At 44.6% G+C, this 14,925-nt stretch overlaps 1 protein-coding gene and 1 long non-coding RNA gene across 6 annotated transcripts in view; both read right to left on the reverse strand.

The window, feature by feature from the left end:
* Positions 1 to 9,389: 9,389 nt before the first annotated feature.
* Positions 9,390 to 14,925, reverse strand: part of LOC310712313 — a 72,904-nt gene continuing 67,368 nt past the window's right edge. The window contains exon 2 of the long non-coding RNA XR_014528849.1: positions 9,390 to 10,210. This is a non-coding gene — a long non-coding RNA (uncharacterized lncRNA). The remainder of the gene's footprint in view (positions 10,211 to 14,925) is intronic.
* The window catches only part of KCTD15 (potassium channel tetramerization domain containing 15), a 70,570-nt gene continuing 65,034 nt past the window's right edge, over positions 9,390 to 14,925 (reverse strand). For all 5 annotated transcript variants that reach the window (XM_083515210.1, XM_083515209.1, XM_083515212.1 and 2 more), the window contains exon 5: positions 9,390 to 13,320. In XM_083515210.1, coding sequence (XP_083371336.1) covers positions 13,165 to 13,320 — 156 coding nt within the window. In that variant the 3' untranslated portion in view covers positions 9,390 to 13,164. The remainder of the gene's footprint in view (positions 13,321 to 14,925) is intronic.

The following is a 14,925-nucleotide window of genomic DNA, read 5'->3' on the forward strand; positions in this document are numbered from 1 at the left end:
AACTAGGTTTGTTTTTTTCTGGATCATTAAAATTATATTAGTTCATTTCAATTCATTTATTTCATATATAAACTGCTTCCCATAAAATGCCGCAAAGCAATTTAACAATTAAAAAAAACCACTGACCATTAAAACATACATAGAAACAGTTTTCAAGTCCAGTCCATACAGTGGTACCTAGGGTTACAAACACCTCGGGTTATAAATACTTTGGGTTACAGACTCCACTAACCCGGAAGTAGTACCTCAGGTTAAGAACTTTGCCCCAGGATAAGAACAGAAATTGCTCACCGGCGGCACAGCGGCAGCAGGAGGCCCCATTAGCTAAAGTGATACCTCAGGTTAAGAATGGTTTCAGGTTAAGAACGGACCTCAGGAACGAATTAAGTTCGTAACCAGAGGTACCACTGTATATGGACTCGGATTCACAATCCTCCATTTAAAAGGCATGCTGGAAACAGAAGATCTTCAATAGGCAGAAATATAATCGAAACAGAGCATGTATGATATGTAAGAAGAGGACATTCCAGTGGGCAGTCGGTGCCTCCATGCTTGTGATGATGCCTGTGATAGCTCTGCTCTACCTCTATGGCCAGAGGCAACAATGCTTCTGAATACCAGCTGCTGGAAACCACAGAGTTTGGTTTGTGGGTTTCCCCAAAGACACAACTAGTTGTCCACTGTGGGAGTAGGATGCTAGACAAGATGGGCCATTGGCCTGATCCAGTAGGTTCTTCTTATGTTCTTATGTCCAGATTCCTGTATTGTACAGAATGGACCTTCTGATGAGTTGGTATCTGTAGGAAGCCCTCTCTGGCAGCACACAGTGATTAGTTGGGTATATAAGGGGTGTGTGATGATCGATTAGGTAATCTGGTCCCAAGCTGTGTGGGGCTTTGCATGCCAACACCAGCATCTTGAGCATATCCTGGTATCTAACTGCCAGCCTGTTTAATTCTTTCAGTGGCAGTGCAACATTCTGCCCCAGTGAGCAGTTGAGCTGCCACATTTTGTACTAGCTGCACCTTCCAGGCCAGCCTCAGGCCAGCCCTGCGTAGAGCAATTGCTTACAATATAGAAGATTGCAAGGAATTCATTCCAGGGGCAAATACGTTGTTCAAAAGAAGTTGGATGGTGTTTCCCTTTCCTTTTTTTTTAATGCTATCATGCTCCAGTCCTGTGTTTCCCAGAAGAGGCATCAGGTTGGCCACTGTGTGAGCTGGATGCTGGACTGGATGGGGCATTGGCCTGATCCAAAAGGGCTCTTCGTATGTTCTTAAACCTTTGAGAATTAAAAAAAGACTACACAGAGTGTCAAGCACCTGAAAGACTAAAGAAAGTCTATTCGTTTTCATGGACAATAATCTGCTCCATCCAATCTATAAATTAACTCACTATACTTTTAGGCTCTCCTTCATCCTATTGGGTCCCAGATTGGTGTGCAAGTAATACAATGCAAAATATCAATGTAACACTACATTAAAAACCGGATGAAAATATGCAACTATGCATTAAAATAGTTTTGCTCTCTTTCAGGCTGCCTGGCCAGACAGGACCCTGTTCTGCGTGCAGATCCTTGAGCAAATCATTATCCTGATTCATGAAGATCAAAGAATGGAGCAACCTGCTTTCTGCTGGATTTGGAGGCAAAATGAAAAAGAGGTAGCTATTTCCTCACCACCAATAGAGTTGAAAGCGAGTTGCTTATGGGGTGTCCACTCTTGGCTGCTGTGGGAAATAGGTTCTGCAGGTTTTTGTACCATCCCCAGAACCCTGTGAAACCTGTTCAATGAGCTGTGATAAAGGAGAGAAATGGGTGTGATAAAAGGAACTTTATAATGGATTTCATATACATTTATGCATATATAACTAAAGGAAACTAATGATATAGGTGGGTTTTTTTGGTTTTTGTTTTCAAATATGACAACTGTATTGAATGGATCGATGGAGGAGGAATTCGATTCAGATCTCATTTGAAGCCATATCTAATAAATTTCCACTTTCCAAAGCAAGATGAGAACAGAAACGCAAACTTCCTTCGAAACTTGCACTTATCTAAATTTTGCGATGCAGTTCTCCAGCCATACAATGCCTACAAAAAGGCATGTAGTAAGGAAAGTGTACATAAAAACGACTATATTGGCATAAATAATGCACAGAAATGCATTGCATTAGGGGAAATTGCTTGCAAAAATGTGTACATTATTCAAAACTGCACACAAAAATGTGTTTATTAGTAGAAATTTGCACTAAGGTGCTGATGAATTTTTATGAGGATCATTTTCTAAGAAATAAATTCAAGACTGCTGCAAAATGTGGAGAACTGAATTTAAGATTGGGAAACTAAGAGAACACAAATTGCATATCCCTTTCCATCCCTAATTATATTTTGAATGCTTGTTCATGTATGTTTTGTTATAAAAAATAAAGTAAAATAAATGAGTGTTCAGACCACATGAAATCTCCTTGAACCACTTCCAATGCTGCCAGTTGCACTGATTTTAATGTAACTGGGTGTTATCCTGACCCTGAGACAGTCTGAGAGGGTGGCAGGATAGTGGTTAGAACGTTGGGACAAGATCCTGGGAGATCAGGGATCAAATCCCCATGTAGCCATGAAGCAAACCGGGTGGCTTTGGGCCAGTCACCATATCTCAGCCTAACCTACCTTCAGCGTTGTTGGAGAGGTGTTTCCCACCTTGGTCTCTGTGGTGGAAAAGTGGGATATAAATGCAATAATAAAATAATACCAGGATAAAAAGCAAAATTCCTTTCTGTAAAGGGCCAACCCGACGCACAGAAGCATTGTTTAGCTTCAGAGGATAATGTTGGAGCAGTGCTGGGCGATTCCTCCCATGCCTGATTCATATTCTTTCTCTTTCTCCCCCCTCTTTTCTGTCCATCTACCAGCTGTGGATTGTTGCGTGGCCTCCAGCTAGATTGCTTTAATCTGGCACCGCATTAGGCCTTTGTCTCCAAAGCCCCGAGGGTGAAGTCAGGCTTTCTTCTGGACTCATAAACCCATCCAGCCAAGCTATTACGACAACCGCAATCAAAACCTCTTCATTTATGTACAGCACCTTCTCTCCCTCCCCATTCCCCCTGCCCCCACTAGCCTATAAAATCAGGATGTGGATTGTGCTCTAATCCTTTCCGGGGGGGGGGGGGGGCTTTGCTGCACTAACCCAGCAGCAGCAGTTTTCAGTGCTTCATGCAAACCATGATTTTTCTCCACTGTGACAAGCTCGACAGTGAGGCAGTGCTGCTTAGCGGTTATAGCGTTAGGCCAGGGACTCAGGAGAGGCCCACCTGACACATGCTGATGTACTTTTGGGTGCCAGGCAAAGATCTTAGGTTAAAGATTCCATCCCTTACATCTCCTTGCCTGAAACCCTGGAGAGGCGCTGGCCAGTCAGTGTCAAGAGAGACATCAGAAGCTGACTGGTGGTGGATCTCCAGGCTTACGGATGGGGGACTGTCCCAGCTCTCCTTGGAAATGCCGGAGGCTCAACCTGGGACCATCTGCACGCACAGCAGATGCTCCACAAACTGACCTCTGGCCCTTCCTCAAAGTCTCCAGGCATCACTCAGTTAGATGGACCTGTGGTCTGATCTGGGAGCATCATCTGCTCACTTCTGGCTTTCCTCTCACATGAGACATTTTTAATGTTTCATTTTATCCAGCTACTGTATTGGCCCAAATATCATCTGCTCCCGAATATAAGCCACACCTTTAAAATTGGAGGGGGCGGGGGGAAACCTGAATATAAGCCATTTCCTTCCTCACTGCTCCTGGCTGCATACCGTAAGGTTGCGAATATAAGCCACACTTTAACTTTTCATGGTTGGAATTTGGGGGGAAAGTGTGGCTTATATTCAGGCCAATGCGGTATTTCATTCTTGTGTGGTTTTATTCTGGTATGTATGTATGTATGACTGTATGTATGTATGTATGTATGTATTTCCTGCCTTTCAACCTAAGGTTCTAGGGCATGTTACATTAGAACAGTTTAAAAAGTTACAATTGCAAATAATGCATTAAAAAAAAAATCACTGGAAAAAATTATCTCCAAGAGCTGCATATAAATTAAAATATCTATTTATTGCTAGCCAATTTGACACTTAGCCGGAATAAAGTCTATTTTCATAGCTGATATGATTTCTGATAAGCATCCTCTCCTTGACTCTTCTTTTTCTTCCAGAGAGCCAAAGGAGGTCCCACAACAGGGGACTTCCACTGGGGACTTCTCCAGGCGCAGCTTGGTGCTCATATGCCGAATGAAATCCTAAGCACATGAAATGTGTGCTTCCGTGTCCCAGCTGAATTACCTTGAGTCGTGACCAATTGTTCTCCAAAGCTACTCAGCCTTTTGCACATTTGGAGCAGCTGGTTAGTCAAATGAATAGGATTTTTAAAAATAGTCTTATTCCCTGGTGCTGTGTCTTCTGAAAGCAGCAACACGATTGGGATCTATGGAGAACAAGGCAACAGAAGGAAGGAGGGGTTTCAGAAGCTCTCTAATGCTCAAACTGAGGAGGAGGAGTGGACATGGGTGCCCCTCCTCATAATGTTCCTGCACATTGGATCTGCACAGTCAATGTGTGCACCCCTGCTAGTTTGAGCTCTCGTGTTCTTTTTGAATGCCTGAAGAAGGCTGGAATCTTCCAAGCTGCAGTATTGAGATGTGCTTTCAAAAGCAGAAATGCAGGGCACACCTGATTTGTGGGAATGCTCCCCATAGCCTGTAATCTAGGGTGGACCCTCCATTAAAATCCAGGGCTAGCAGCTCAGAGAATGCTGGGGCAAACAACTACTGGGAAGGATGGCTATGTTGGTGAGAGATACAATTATGCATGAAGCCAAAACCTGCCATTAATCACAGATTTCAGTTTCCCAAGAATCTCAGCCTTCTTCTTCTTCTTCTGGTCCTGCAAATATAAGCTTGAAAGCATGTGGTTTTTATCGGGTGAAATCACAGGAGGCACAAGGATTTCCAGCTACAGAAATCAACAATTTTTGTGTGCAGAATTTCTATTATTCATTAACTAGTAACTGTTGATAGTGGAGCCTTTCTGAAGGCCAATAGAGCTCCACTCACCTTTCCTTCCAAACTGCAGCCATCGTTTCTCCACTGGACACAATAAAACTGGTTTTTCACCTCCTTAGGCCAGAAGAAGAGGGGTGAGGCTGTGTTGCCCGAAAACTGGATGGGGCTTGCTAGGATGCGGCCAATGAGGGTTGTGCAGCCATACCCTCCAACCATCTCTATTTCCGGGGGACATTCCCAGAATTACAGAAGCCACCCGGAGTTCTGATTTGATCCCGCATTGTCCTGGGGATACGCTTGCAGTGGTGCTGTGCTCTCACATGCGCCAGCTGACTTGTGTGACAGTGTGACATCAAAAGATGTGCATACCGCTTTTCATCAGGGGAATGTTGGAGGGCATGTGTGAAGCCAGCCCAGACACACAAGGCTCCATCTTGTGCAGAGCTTTGGCTGGTAACCTAGTGAGGGCAGCACCAACCCAGCCCTTTGCTGGCTGGCTAAGAATGACCAGAATCTTGGGGGACTATGACTGAAAGATAAATGATTGGGTTGGGGGAGAGAACATTTCAAGGGGCTGTGGCACAGGGCTGGTAGTTCTGTAGTACCTCAAATAACTCCTTACTCCCTGCAGACACTCTCCTGTGCTGAAATCCGCAGGGGTAGTTCCTCTGCCCTCATAGGCATGGTGGGTGGCCTCCTGGGAAAGGGCCTTCTCTGTAGTGGCTCCTAAGCTGTGGAACTCCCTCTCCACAGAGCTGCGACCAACACCTTCATGGTACGGCTTCTGAAGGATGCTGAAGCTGCACTTCTTTACTCTGGCTTTTGACACTTGAGGTGTATGTTTTTAGGATGCACCATATTTTGATGGTTGTAAATTGCTTTAAATTGCTTTTAACATTGTGTTTTAATACTGTAACGTGCTCTGGGACCTTAGGGTGAAGAGGAAGTAATGAATAAATTAAAAATAATATTATTAACTACTAAAGAGCATAGAAAGAGCCCTGCTGGATAAGACTGATGGTTCACAGGGCCTTTTTGACTGTGGTTCCCAGGTTATGGGATGCCCTCCATAGCGAGGTGCACCGGCCCCCATCATTATTAATTTTCAGGAGGGCTGTGGGGAAAGTATGTTGTTGTTTTTTGTTACAGCTTGACACAAACAGATGACAAGCAACAAAAAAGGGAAAAGTAGAAGAAACATCTATTTGCCCAAATGACGCTTCGTATGACCAGGAAATACAAAATTCTCCTTTAAATATATTGATTGTTTGTACATAGCGTTTACAAACTCCTTCTGTTTATTAGTTTTAAGTTGTCTTGATGTTTTTTTCCTTTACATTACTGGAAATGCCTCCATTTGGACTAAACTTAAAACGCCTTGTCTGTACATGTTTGGCAAAGAAATAAAACAGTTTACTGAAAGAACACACTGGAGTGACAAATAATTCATCGGAAGTGACTCGCTTCACATTGTCGTGTAGTCATAAGCAATGATCAAAAACATTTCGTGTTAAAATATTAACAGAATACCCACAAAGATGTATTAATAACTCGGAGCTCTGAACGTTCTGCCATTGCTCTCGCCAAACATGCCGTAAAGCTGTCAACAAACATGGATGCTGTTTACGCAGCCAATTAACTCCCGCCGTTTCTGGCTTAAAGCAGATTTTCCCAAGATGCCCAGCAAAATGTTTCCTTTTCCTTTATCTTAAGAGGAAGGGAATGGGGAAGTGATGCTCTTGCCCAAGAGAGCTACGCAGGGGTAACATGGACAGGCTGGGAGGGTGGGTGGGAAGTCGGTGGCACACCCTGGCAGCTGGACCACTGAGAAGAGCCCCACTGCCAACCTGGTTCTGCTCCTTTTCTTCACCTCTGCAACCTACTTGCTTGTTCACCTGCCTCTCGCTCTGGCTCAGATAAGGCTTGGCGCTGGGAGGGAGGAGTGGAGACCACACCCACTGTTCACTAGCTCTCTGCCCAGCCCAGCCAGCAAGCTGGCAGTAGCAATGAGCAAATGGAGGGGCAGCAACGGAGAATGATCATGGCAGCGAGGAGGCAGACCTTGTTGAGGGAAGGGTGTCCGTGGAGGATGTCTTCCCCAAAGACACCCCCCCCCCAAGACACGAGCTGGCTATGCTTCTGTGCATATGGAGAAAGCAGTGTCCAACATCCGTCACACCATTGCGAGGGACCGTTGCTCTTGAACAATACAGCACATCACTGGTACTCCTAACAGGGCTGCCACCCAAAGTGCTCATTCGAGGTGCTCATTCTGTTGCAACAGCTTGAAGAACAGGACCTAGGGAAGCGGAGGTGGGGTGGGGGGTGGAATACCTGTTTTTCGGACCTCGTGCTCAGCAAAAAAAAGGCATCCAATCTGCATGGTTCCAAGTCGGATTCAATTACTCTTTGTTTGCCTTCAAACTCAGATGCCCCTGCTCTCTGAGCACCGGTTGGGTTAGAGATGCAGCCTGGCAGTTCTCTTTGTTTTGTAGGGCGCAGTCTGCTGCGGTGTAACAATGGAGAGGAAGAAAAGGACGGGGGCAGCTGCCACTGATATTGCTGTTCTAAAATGCACAATTTTTTTTTTTTTTTAAAAAAAATCACATGCAACTGAAACAAACTTCAATTCGGCAACCTGAAATCTCTAAGTGAAAAAAGACGTCCCAATGTTAAGTTTTCTTTTCTAGGGAGGGCCTCCGTCTCCCAGCGCAGTGATTGCTTCCACATGGCATCCCCCCCTTTTAAACTGCTGTTTTGCAAGTAAGTGCCATGATGTCATGGCTCAAACTTTTCCATCGGCTGGAACCATTTATGGTGCCACCTTCCCCAAACTGAACAAGTAACTGAAGCTGATTCATGGAAATACTTTTTTTAAAAAAAAACACCCCAAAACCCTGCGGACATCAAAATGAAATAAAGTAGGGCTGCAAATATTTTGAAAGGGCCTTCTGAGAAAAGTATGAAGGCTTGGGGCCACTTCACACATGATGTTTTACCTAAATGGTGAGAAAGGGAAGGTATCGCATGACGAGGTTGGATGCGCATCTCATGTTGGGAGCTGTAATTGGGAGCAGATTCTCAGCGCTTGTACACCCAGAAAAACAGATCTTCACACATGGTCATACGTATCTTCCCTGTTGCATTTATAAGCAAATACAGAGCTAAGATTCTGCAAGATTCTGATTGATCCCATGCCTGTTTGGGAGATCATATGGAGCTGGCCTAAGTGACCAAATAAAGTATGGGCCTCTTGGCTAAACTTGGGCAGGTTATGATTTTCCAGCCTTAGTTCTGCTTCTGGCTCAGCTGGCTCAGCTGACAGGATCCATCTCACTTGGTCTCTCTCTCCCACGCTCTCATACTTCATCTTTTTTTTTTACTGCTGCCTCAACATTTTCACAGGAGTTTGTGCCCAGGACTTGAATGGAATATAGTGCAACAGTTCTGACTCCCCACCACCACCACCGCTGTACAAATTGCATACTAGTCTTGACAGAAAGTCACCTGTAGATGCAAAGAAAGTTCCTCAATGAAAACCCTCACTTATTCAGTAAGGATTGTTCAGACAAATTTCTGTCGGCCTAAAGCTTTTTGTGGACCAGAGTCCACTTTATTAGATGCATGGGGTATTACCTTGAGTCTGAAGTGGACTCTGGTCCACTACGCCACTGTGGTGTAGTGGTTAGAATGCTGGGTTAGGATCTGGGAGTCCAGGGTTCAAATCCTCAGACTGGCACAAGACCACTGGGTGACTTGGTCTGACCTCACAGGGCTGTTGTGATAAAAATGGGGAGGGGGAGATGCTTATTGGAAAAGTGGGACACAAATGTAATAACTAAATCAACAACAGCTCATACCATCTTTAAGATGCTACAAGACTCTCTGTTGTTGTTTTGCTGCAAGGGCTACCTCTGGAAGTTTTGAGTACATATCCTTTTGTTTTAAAAAAACCCCAATGTCCCAAATTTCTGTGTTGAGGGACATAAATCATGTAGCTTCTGCAACTTTTTAGTTTCCCAAACAGGATACATTCTTCAGATTGTATACTGGGGGAAAAATCCTCAAATTGAGGAACCTGCCATTAAAAAATGAACAAATGTAATTTTCTGGGGAAAGGGTTACTGACAGTTGAAGCTTTCCTCAGTCTGGTACGAAGACAGAGGGGATGATTCCCCAGATTCTCTTACTCAAGCATCACTGGAAATGAACAGGGAATGTGCAACAGCAGTTACTCTTCTTGTTTCCAGTGAGGGAAACTTTCAGCGGATGGTTCCGAGGTGAAAGAAGCTGAACTGGTTTGCTGACAAATGTGTAAAAGTAAAATAAGATTTCTGCATATTTGATCTTTGACTTTATAGGAATGTCTGTGACATAATAAACAGCAAAGAAATTGTTTATAAACTCACAGAATGATCTTCAGTTTTGCAAAAATCTTGAGGTAAGGGCAAGGGAAGTTATACAATATTAAGTGTATACAGTACTATACAATTCAACAGGCATCTTACATACAAAAATGATGGCCTTAGGACGTAGTCTTTTTTTTTATTCAGAGTGCCATAAAAGTAGAAAAGATGTTAATTAAATGCATTTTACAGTGGCAGGTTTCTCTGCAGGTGCAGCAATTGTTCTGCATAGGTAACGTAGACCAATAATAGCTTTTGGGGAGATTTGGAAAAAAGAGATGACTGGATCTGGAGACTCAACTTTAGCTGCATCAATAAGACTTGGTGTTCAGAATACCCACCTACAGTTGTCAACTGACCTACCCCACTCCCACCCCCAGGTCTGTTCTGTTCTTGTGTCTTTTAATAACAACAACTGGGTCCACAGAAGTTAACAGGTGAGGCTTTTCACAGGATGGAGATAGAGAGATTGATATTATAACTACTGCTCTTAAAAGTGCAGCGACAAGGTTGGCAACCCAATGTTGTACAAAGAACTGGCACCTCCTTGCTGCAGTTCTGTAGAAACATCCCTGAAATCAACAGGAGGGAGTTATCCAAGAGTTCAGCTGAACTCTGGAGCAATGCCTGTTTATTCCAGTGAGTCCTGAGTAGGTTCCTGGTAGCTTGTTACAACATATCCTTCAACTTCCAAGGACAGAATCATAACAATCAGGGGTGTATCAAATATTAATACTCTTCAGAGTACAGTGGTACCTCTGGTTACAAAAGCTTTGGGTTACGATAAGGTTACCAGATTTTTTTCAATGAATCCGGGGACACTTTTCAACTTCAATGGATTTTGTATGGGGACTGTAAATCCGGGGACTGTCCCTGGGAAACAGGGACGTCTGGTAACCTTACGTTACGAATTCCGCTAACCCGGAAGTTGCAAACTTTGCCCTAGGATGTGAACGGAAATCATGCACCAGAGGAGCACGAGCAGCGGGAGGCCCCATTAGCGAAAGCGCACCTCAGGATAAGAACGGTTTCAGCTTAAGAACAGACCTCCGGAACGAATTAAGTTCATAACTAGAGGTACCACTGTAGACTCGTTGAAATTGATTGACATGACTAACGTAGGCTCATCAGCGAGTAGAATTTGGTTGGCCACAGCCCTGTCTACTGCATCAGAACACCTTTTTTTCTATGCATATTACAGAAAAGATGTAATTTGATATTTGTGACTTATGAGTACTTTTGTATTTTCTTCTGAATGGAATCAGCGTATCATGGGCAGGGTACATCTGTGCTACAAGCTGCAAAAGGTTAAATGGCTGCTTCCTCTCAGCAGGTAATCCTGGGATCTGTAGTTCTGGGAAGGGAAGAGGTTAGGGGGCCTTGAGCAGGCAATTCTCAGTCCCCAATTCACTCTATGGCCACATTTGCAGCATAGATTTAAAGCACTGTGATACCACTTTAAACAATCATGAATTCCGAGAGTTATAATTTGGTAAGGGTGGCTAAGAGTTGTTAGCAAACCCCTATTCCCCTCACAAAGTTACAGTTCCCAGAGTGGCTTAAACACCCACCCATCCATTTTCACAGGGAACTCCCAGAATTGTAACTCTGAGAGGGGAATAGGGTCTCCCTGCAACTCTCAGCACCCTTAACAAACCAAAGCTCCCATAATTATTTGGGGGAAGCCGTGATGGTTTAAAGTAGCATCATACTGCTTTGAACATGTGGTTCGAATGTGGCCTATGAACAATGTCACTTGCTGTGCAATCCTAAGGCGTATGGATGAGATGCCAAGGTGGTTCCACCACCTTATCCAATGCTCTGCCAGGTTCAAGCAGAAAAATGCTTCACATTGCTGTCTTCATCTTTCACCCTTCCTCCCATAAGTCAAGAGTGTGACTAAATATCTCTATAACCTTGTGGGACTGGGAGGGCTTTGGACCCAGCCACCCTCCTGTTGTCTGCTGAAACTGGAGCTCCTGTAATGTTTCCATGGGTGTTGCAATTCCAATTACTTTTTTTAGTTAATCTGCCAGTGCAACGCCAATCCCGCCATTATAGAGCCCTGTGCAATCAGGATACGATCAATAGGATCACAGCTGTGGGATCCGCCTGCTGTCTTTTAAACTAAGCCTGTGCAGGATATACAGTCCTCATGAGCCACAATCAGTGAGTGGAAGTCAGGGGTGGGGCCAATGGGTGTGATTCTGCTTTCCTCACCCACATGTTGATTGCACATTCATTTGTCATGCTTCTGTCATCAGATCTGCAAAGCTGAAATGCAATTTCTGCTGAGTGATGGAAAGCTAACATCTTCTGAACCTGGAGTCCCAAACAACATTAGTTTTTAAAACATTTATTATAATGCAGGAACAGAAAAGCTGTGCTCCCTTGCCAAATGTTTTTGGACTCCAACCCCATGAGCCCCAGCCAGTATAGCCAACATCAGGGATGCTGGGAGCTGAAGTCCAACAACATTTGGAGGTTCCTAGGTTCCCCATCCTTTGGGTAACAACTCCCATCAACATTGCTGGATGGTTGGCATCTGAAGGGTACCACATTGGTGAAGACTGCTGCAATGCATCACACAGAGAAATGAGCTCATGAGACAATGGTCTGATTCAATCAGGCAGAAAAGGTGTTCTGTTTGTGTCCTATATATTCTCAAAGCAACAATAACATTGGGTTTTAAGTGAGGAAAGAAAGGTCATAGCAGCTGCATGGCCCATTTCCACTTTCTGGATGACCTCCAAACTTAAAATCTGAGATGAATGAAAGAACGCCACAATCTTAACTCAAGTTCCATGGCAGTGCCTGTTTAATGCTGAACAATCTTATTTAGGAACTTGCTTTGAGTCTCCATTTCCGATTTCTTTTTGCAAATGTTTTGCTGCAATTCAATCTCGTCAGTTGTGGGCAGACAAGGCAGCAAACGTCAAACCACTGCATTTATCTCAAAGGTGGGTTGTGCGGGACTGAAAAGAATTTGCAAAGAGTTCATTCAGCACCAGAAGAATACAAATTGGTCCCTGTTTGGGGTGGCTTCTGTACACAGACAACTGGAAGCGTCGTAGAAAAATAAGCCATTTGATACAATGCGCAAAGGCAACCACAGAAGGGTAACGGGGGTGGACAAATGGCGATGCAAAAGCCTGTCAGACAGGAGAGGACATGGGATTCATCGGGGGCAGGGGGGCGGGGAAGACACTTGGCACGATACCGTCTCCCTTTGGGCAGCTCCCATGTCCTTGATCCCACCAAGGGAGGAGGAGGAGAAGGTCCCCCAGAAAGTCAGATGGTGCACTCCTTCAATGGGCATGTTCGAATTGCGTTAAATTGGTCCTTCTACTAAAGTCCAATCAAAGGCCAGTTCTTCACTGAAGCTTTGTCTCCATTCCGCACGCTTTCCTGCCGAGAGGACAATCCCACAAAACTTCACGATGCTGGGCATGCCGCCCAGCAGTTGACTAATAAAACAAATGAAATTATTATTATTATTATCATCATTATTATTATTATTATTTTGTATGCTGTCTTTTTGCTTCCAGATAAAGAGTTCATGGCTGGCAATGGTGACAGGTAGTTTCAGAGAGATACCACTCGGGCAACGTCGCCCAGGTTAATACTGTCTTGCAAATCCTTAGTGTTTCCACACGAGACTATTAAAAACACTTCTACGTTCACAAAGGAAGGGGGGAAGGGGGGTGTCTTTAGTCCAGGGGCTCTTGCTTTATCCTGATTGTGGTGTTGGGCTGCAGTCTCCTGTCCTCACGACATAGTACATATTCGCTGAACTGAGAGGAATCCACGCCTCCTCCACAGGACGCCGCCACGTTGAAGCCCTTCTGGAACAACCGTTCAAGCACCTGAGGGGGAAAGCACCAGTTAATATTGGAGGAGGCTCCGTATCAAATGTGCTCATGACTCTGAAAGAACCAAAGGAATCGCACTGAACTGAACTGAAAGTACGAGTCCTATATCCACCCGTGAAAGCCAGGACACGCAATGTGGTTAATGGGTGACAGTGCAAAGGTTACGCACAGTTACAGTGGTACCTCGGGTTACAGACGCTTCAGGTTAGAGACTCCGGTAACCCAGAAATAGTACCTCGGGTTAAGAACTTTGCTTCAGGATGAGAACAGAAATCACATGGTGGCAGCGCAGTGGCAGCGGGAAGCCCCTTTAGCTAAAGTGGTGCTTCAGGTTAAGAACAGTTTCAGGTTAAGAATGGACCTCCAGAACGAATTAAGTTCTTAACCCGAGGTACCACTGTATTTCTTTGCTGAAGTCTCTGTGCAGCCCCACATATAGGACTCCGCACATGTCAACTAGGGGAGCATTTCAGGCACGGGGAACATTGCATTTGTTTTCCTGATTAATATGCTAGTCCTGTGGTCCTTTCATACTGCAGTACTTGGTGTGTTTTGAAATTGTGAATTGTGTTATGATTATTATTTTTTTACCGATACACCAGCAGGTTAAGCTAAATTTCATTCACACCAGTGGGCGTGTTGGGGGGGGCACAACAGCAAACCACATTGGACAATGTCGCTGCTCCCCCAACCCTTTCCACACAGGCGTGTGCTTCTCTTCCCCCATTAAAGCAGCAGGGAGAAAAAATGTATGCCGCTATACGGCCCTAAATTTCATCACTTTACTCCCATGATATTCTGGGTTAAAGGGGCTCCAAGCATAATTTTTTTTTTTTAGGAATCAAGTAACATGGAAATGAGTGCTAAGCTTGCCCTAAATCCCATTAGTTTTCCGGAAGTGGCTTGTATTGCTGTGCGAAAGTGCAAATACAATTCAGAAATTAACAGTTAGGGAAACGGTGAGGAAATGGTATAAAACTGCCATGTGAATGCAGCCTTAGACTCTGAAAACAGAAAATGGCCGGCCCAAGGCAAACAGCTGCACTGGCTGAGGCTGAAGGGAATTGTAGCCTAAAAGATCAAGGGGGCACCAGGTTGGCAAAGCCTGCTTTAGAGAGCTACTGACAGTCAATATTAAATAAGATGGACCAGCAGCCTGACTCAGGGTAGGGATCAAAGCAGAGATGACATAAGGGTGATAAAACGAACGTCCCGGCTCTTTTTCTTTCCCCAAAAACAGCAGCCTTGGGTGGGGGATTAGATCAGGGGTGCAGCATGTCCAAAAAGGGGGTTTCTTGCTGCACTGTGGCCCTGATCAAAATTGCCCTGGGTGCTGCCTCTAGACGAGATGGGGCAGTTCACACATTGAAGAGAAGAAGCCTGTGGCTAATAGCAGTTTTGGGGAAGGGGTGAGTTAAGTTGGATGCAACACTCTGCGCAGCTGCTTTTTGAAAGCTCCATGTTTGGAGCTTCCACATCACATCTAATTTTACCCTTAGGAAAGCCCCACATTATACAGTAAAGTTGTCACTGAAGTAAAATGTTAGACAAAGGCGATTTGTAGCTCAACTTTCCCCCTGTGGCTAAAGGTTTGTATTA

Source organism: Podarcis liolepis, assembly GCF_965112155.1.
Source record: "Podarcis liolepis genome assembly, chromosome: 7".
Taxonomy (NCBI): domain Eukaryota; kingdom Metazoa; phylum Chordata; class Lepidosauria; order Squamata; family Lacertidae; genus Podarcis; species Podarcis liolepis.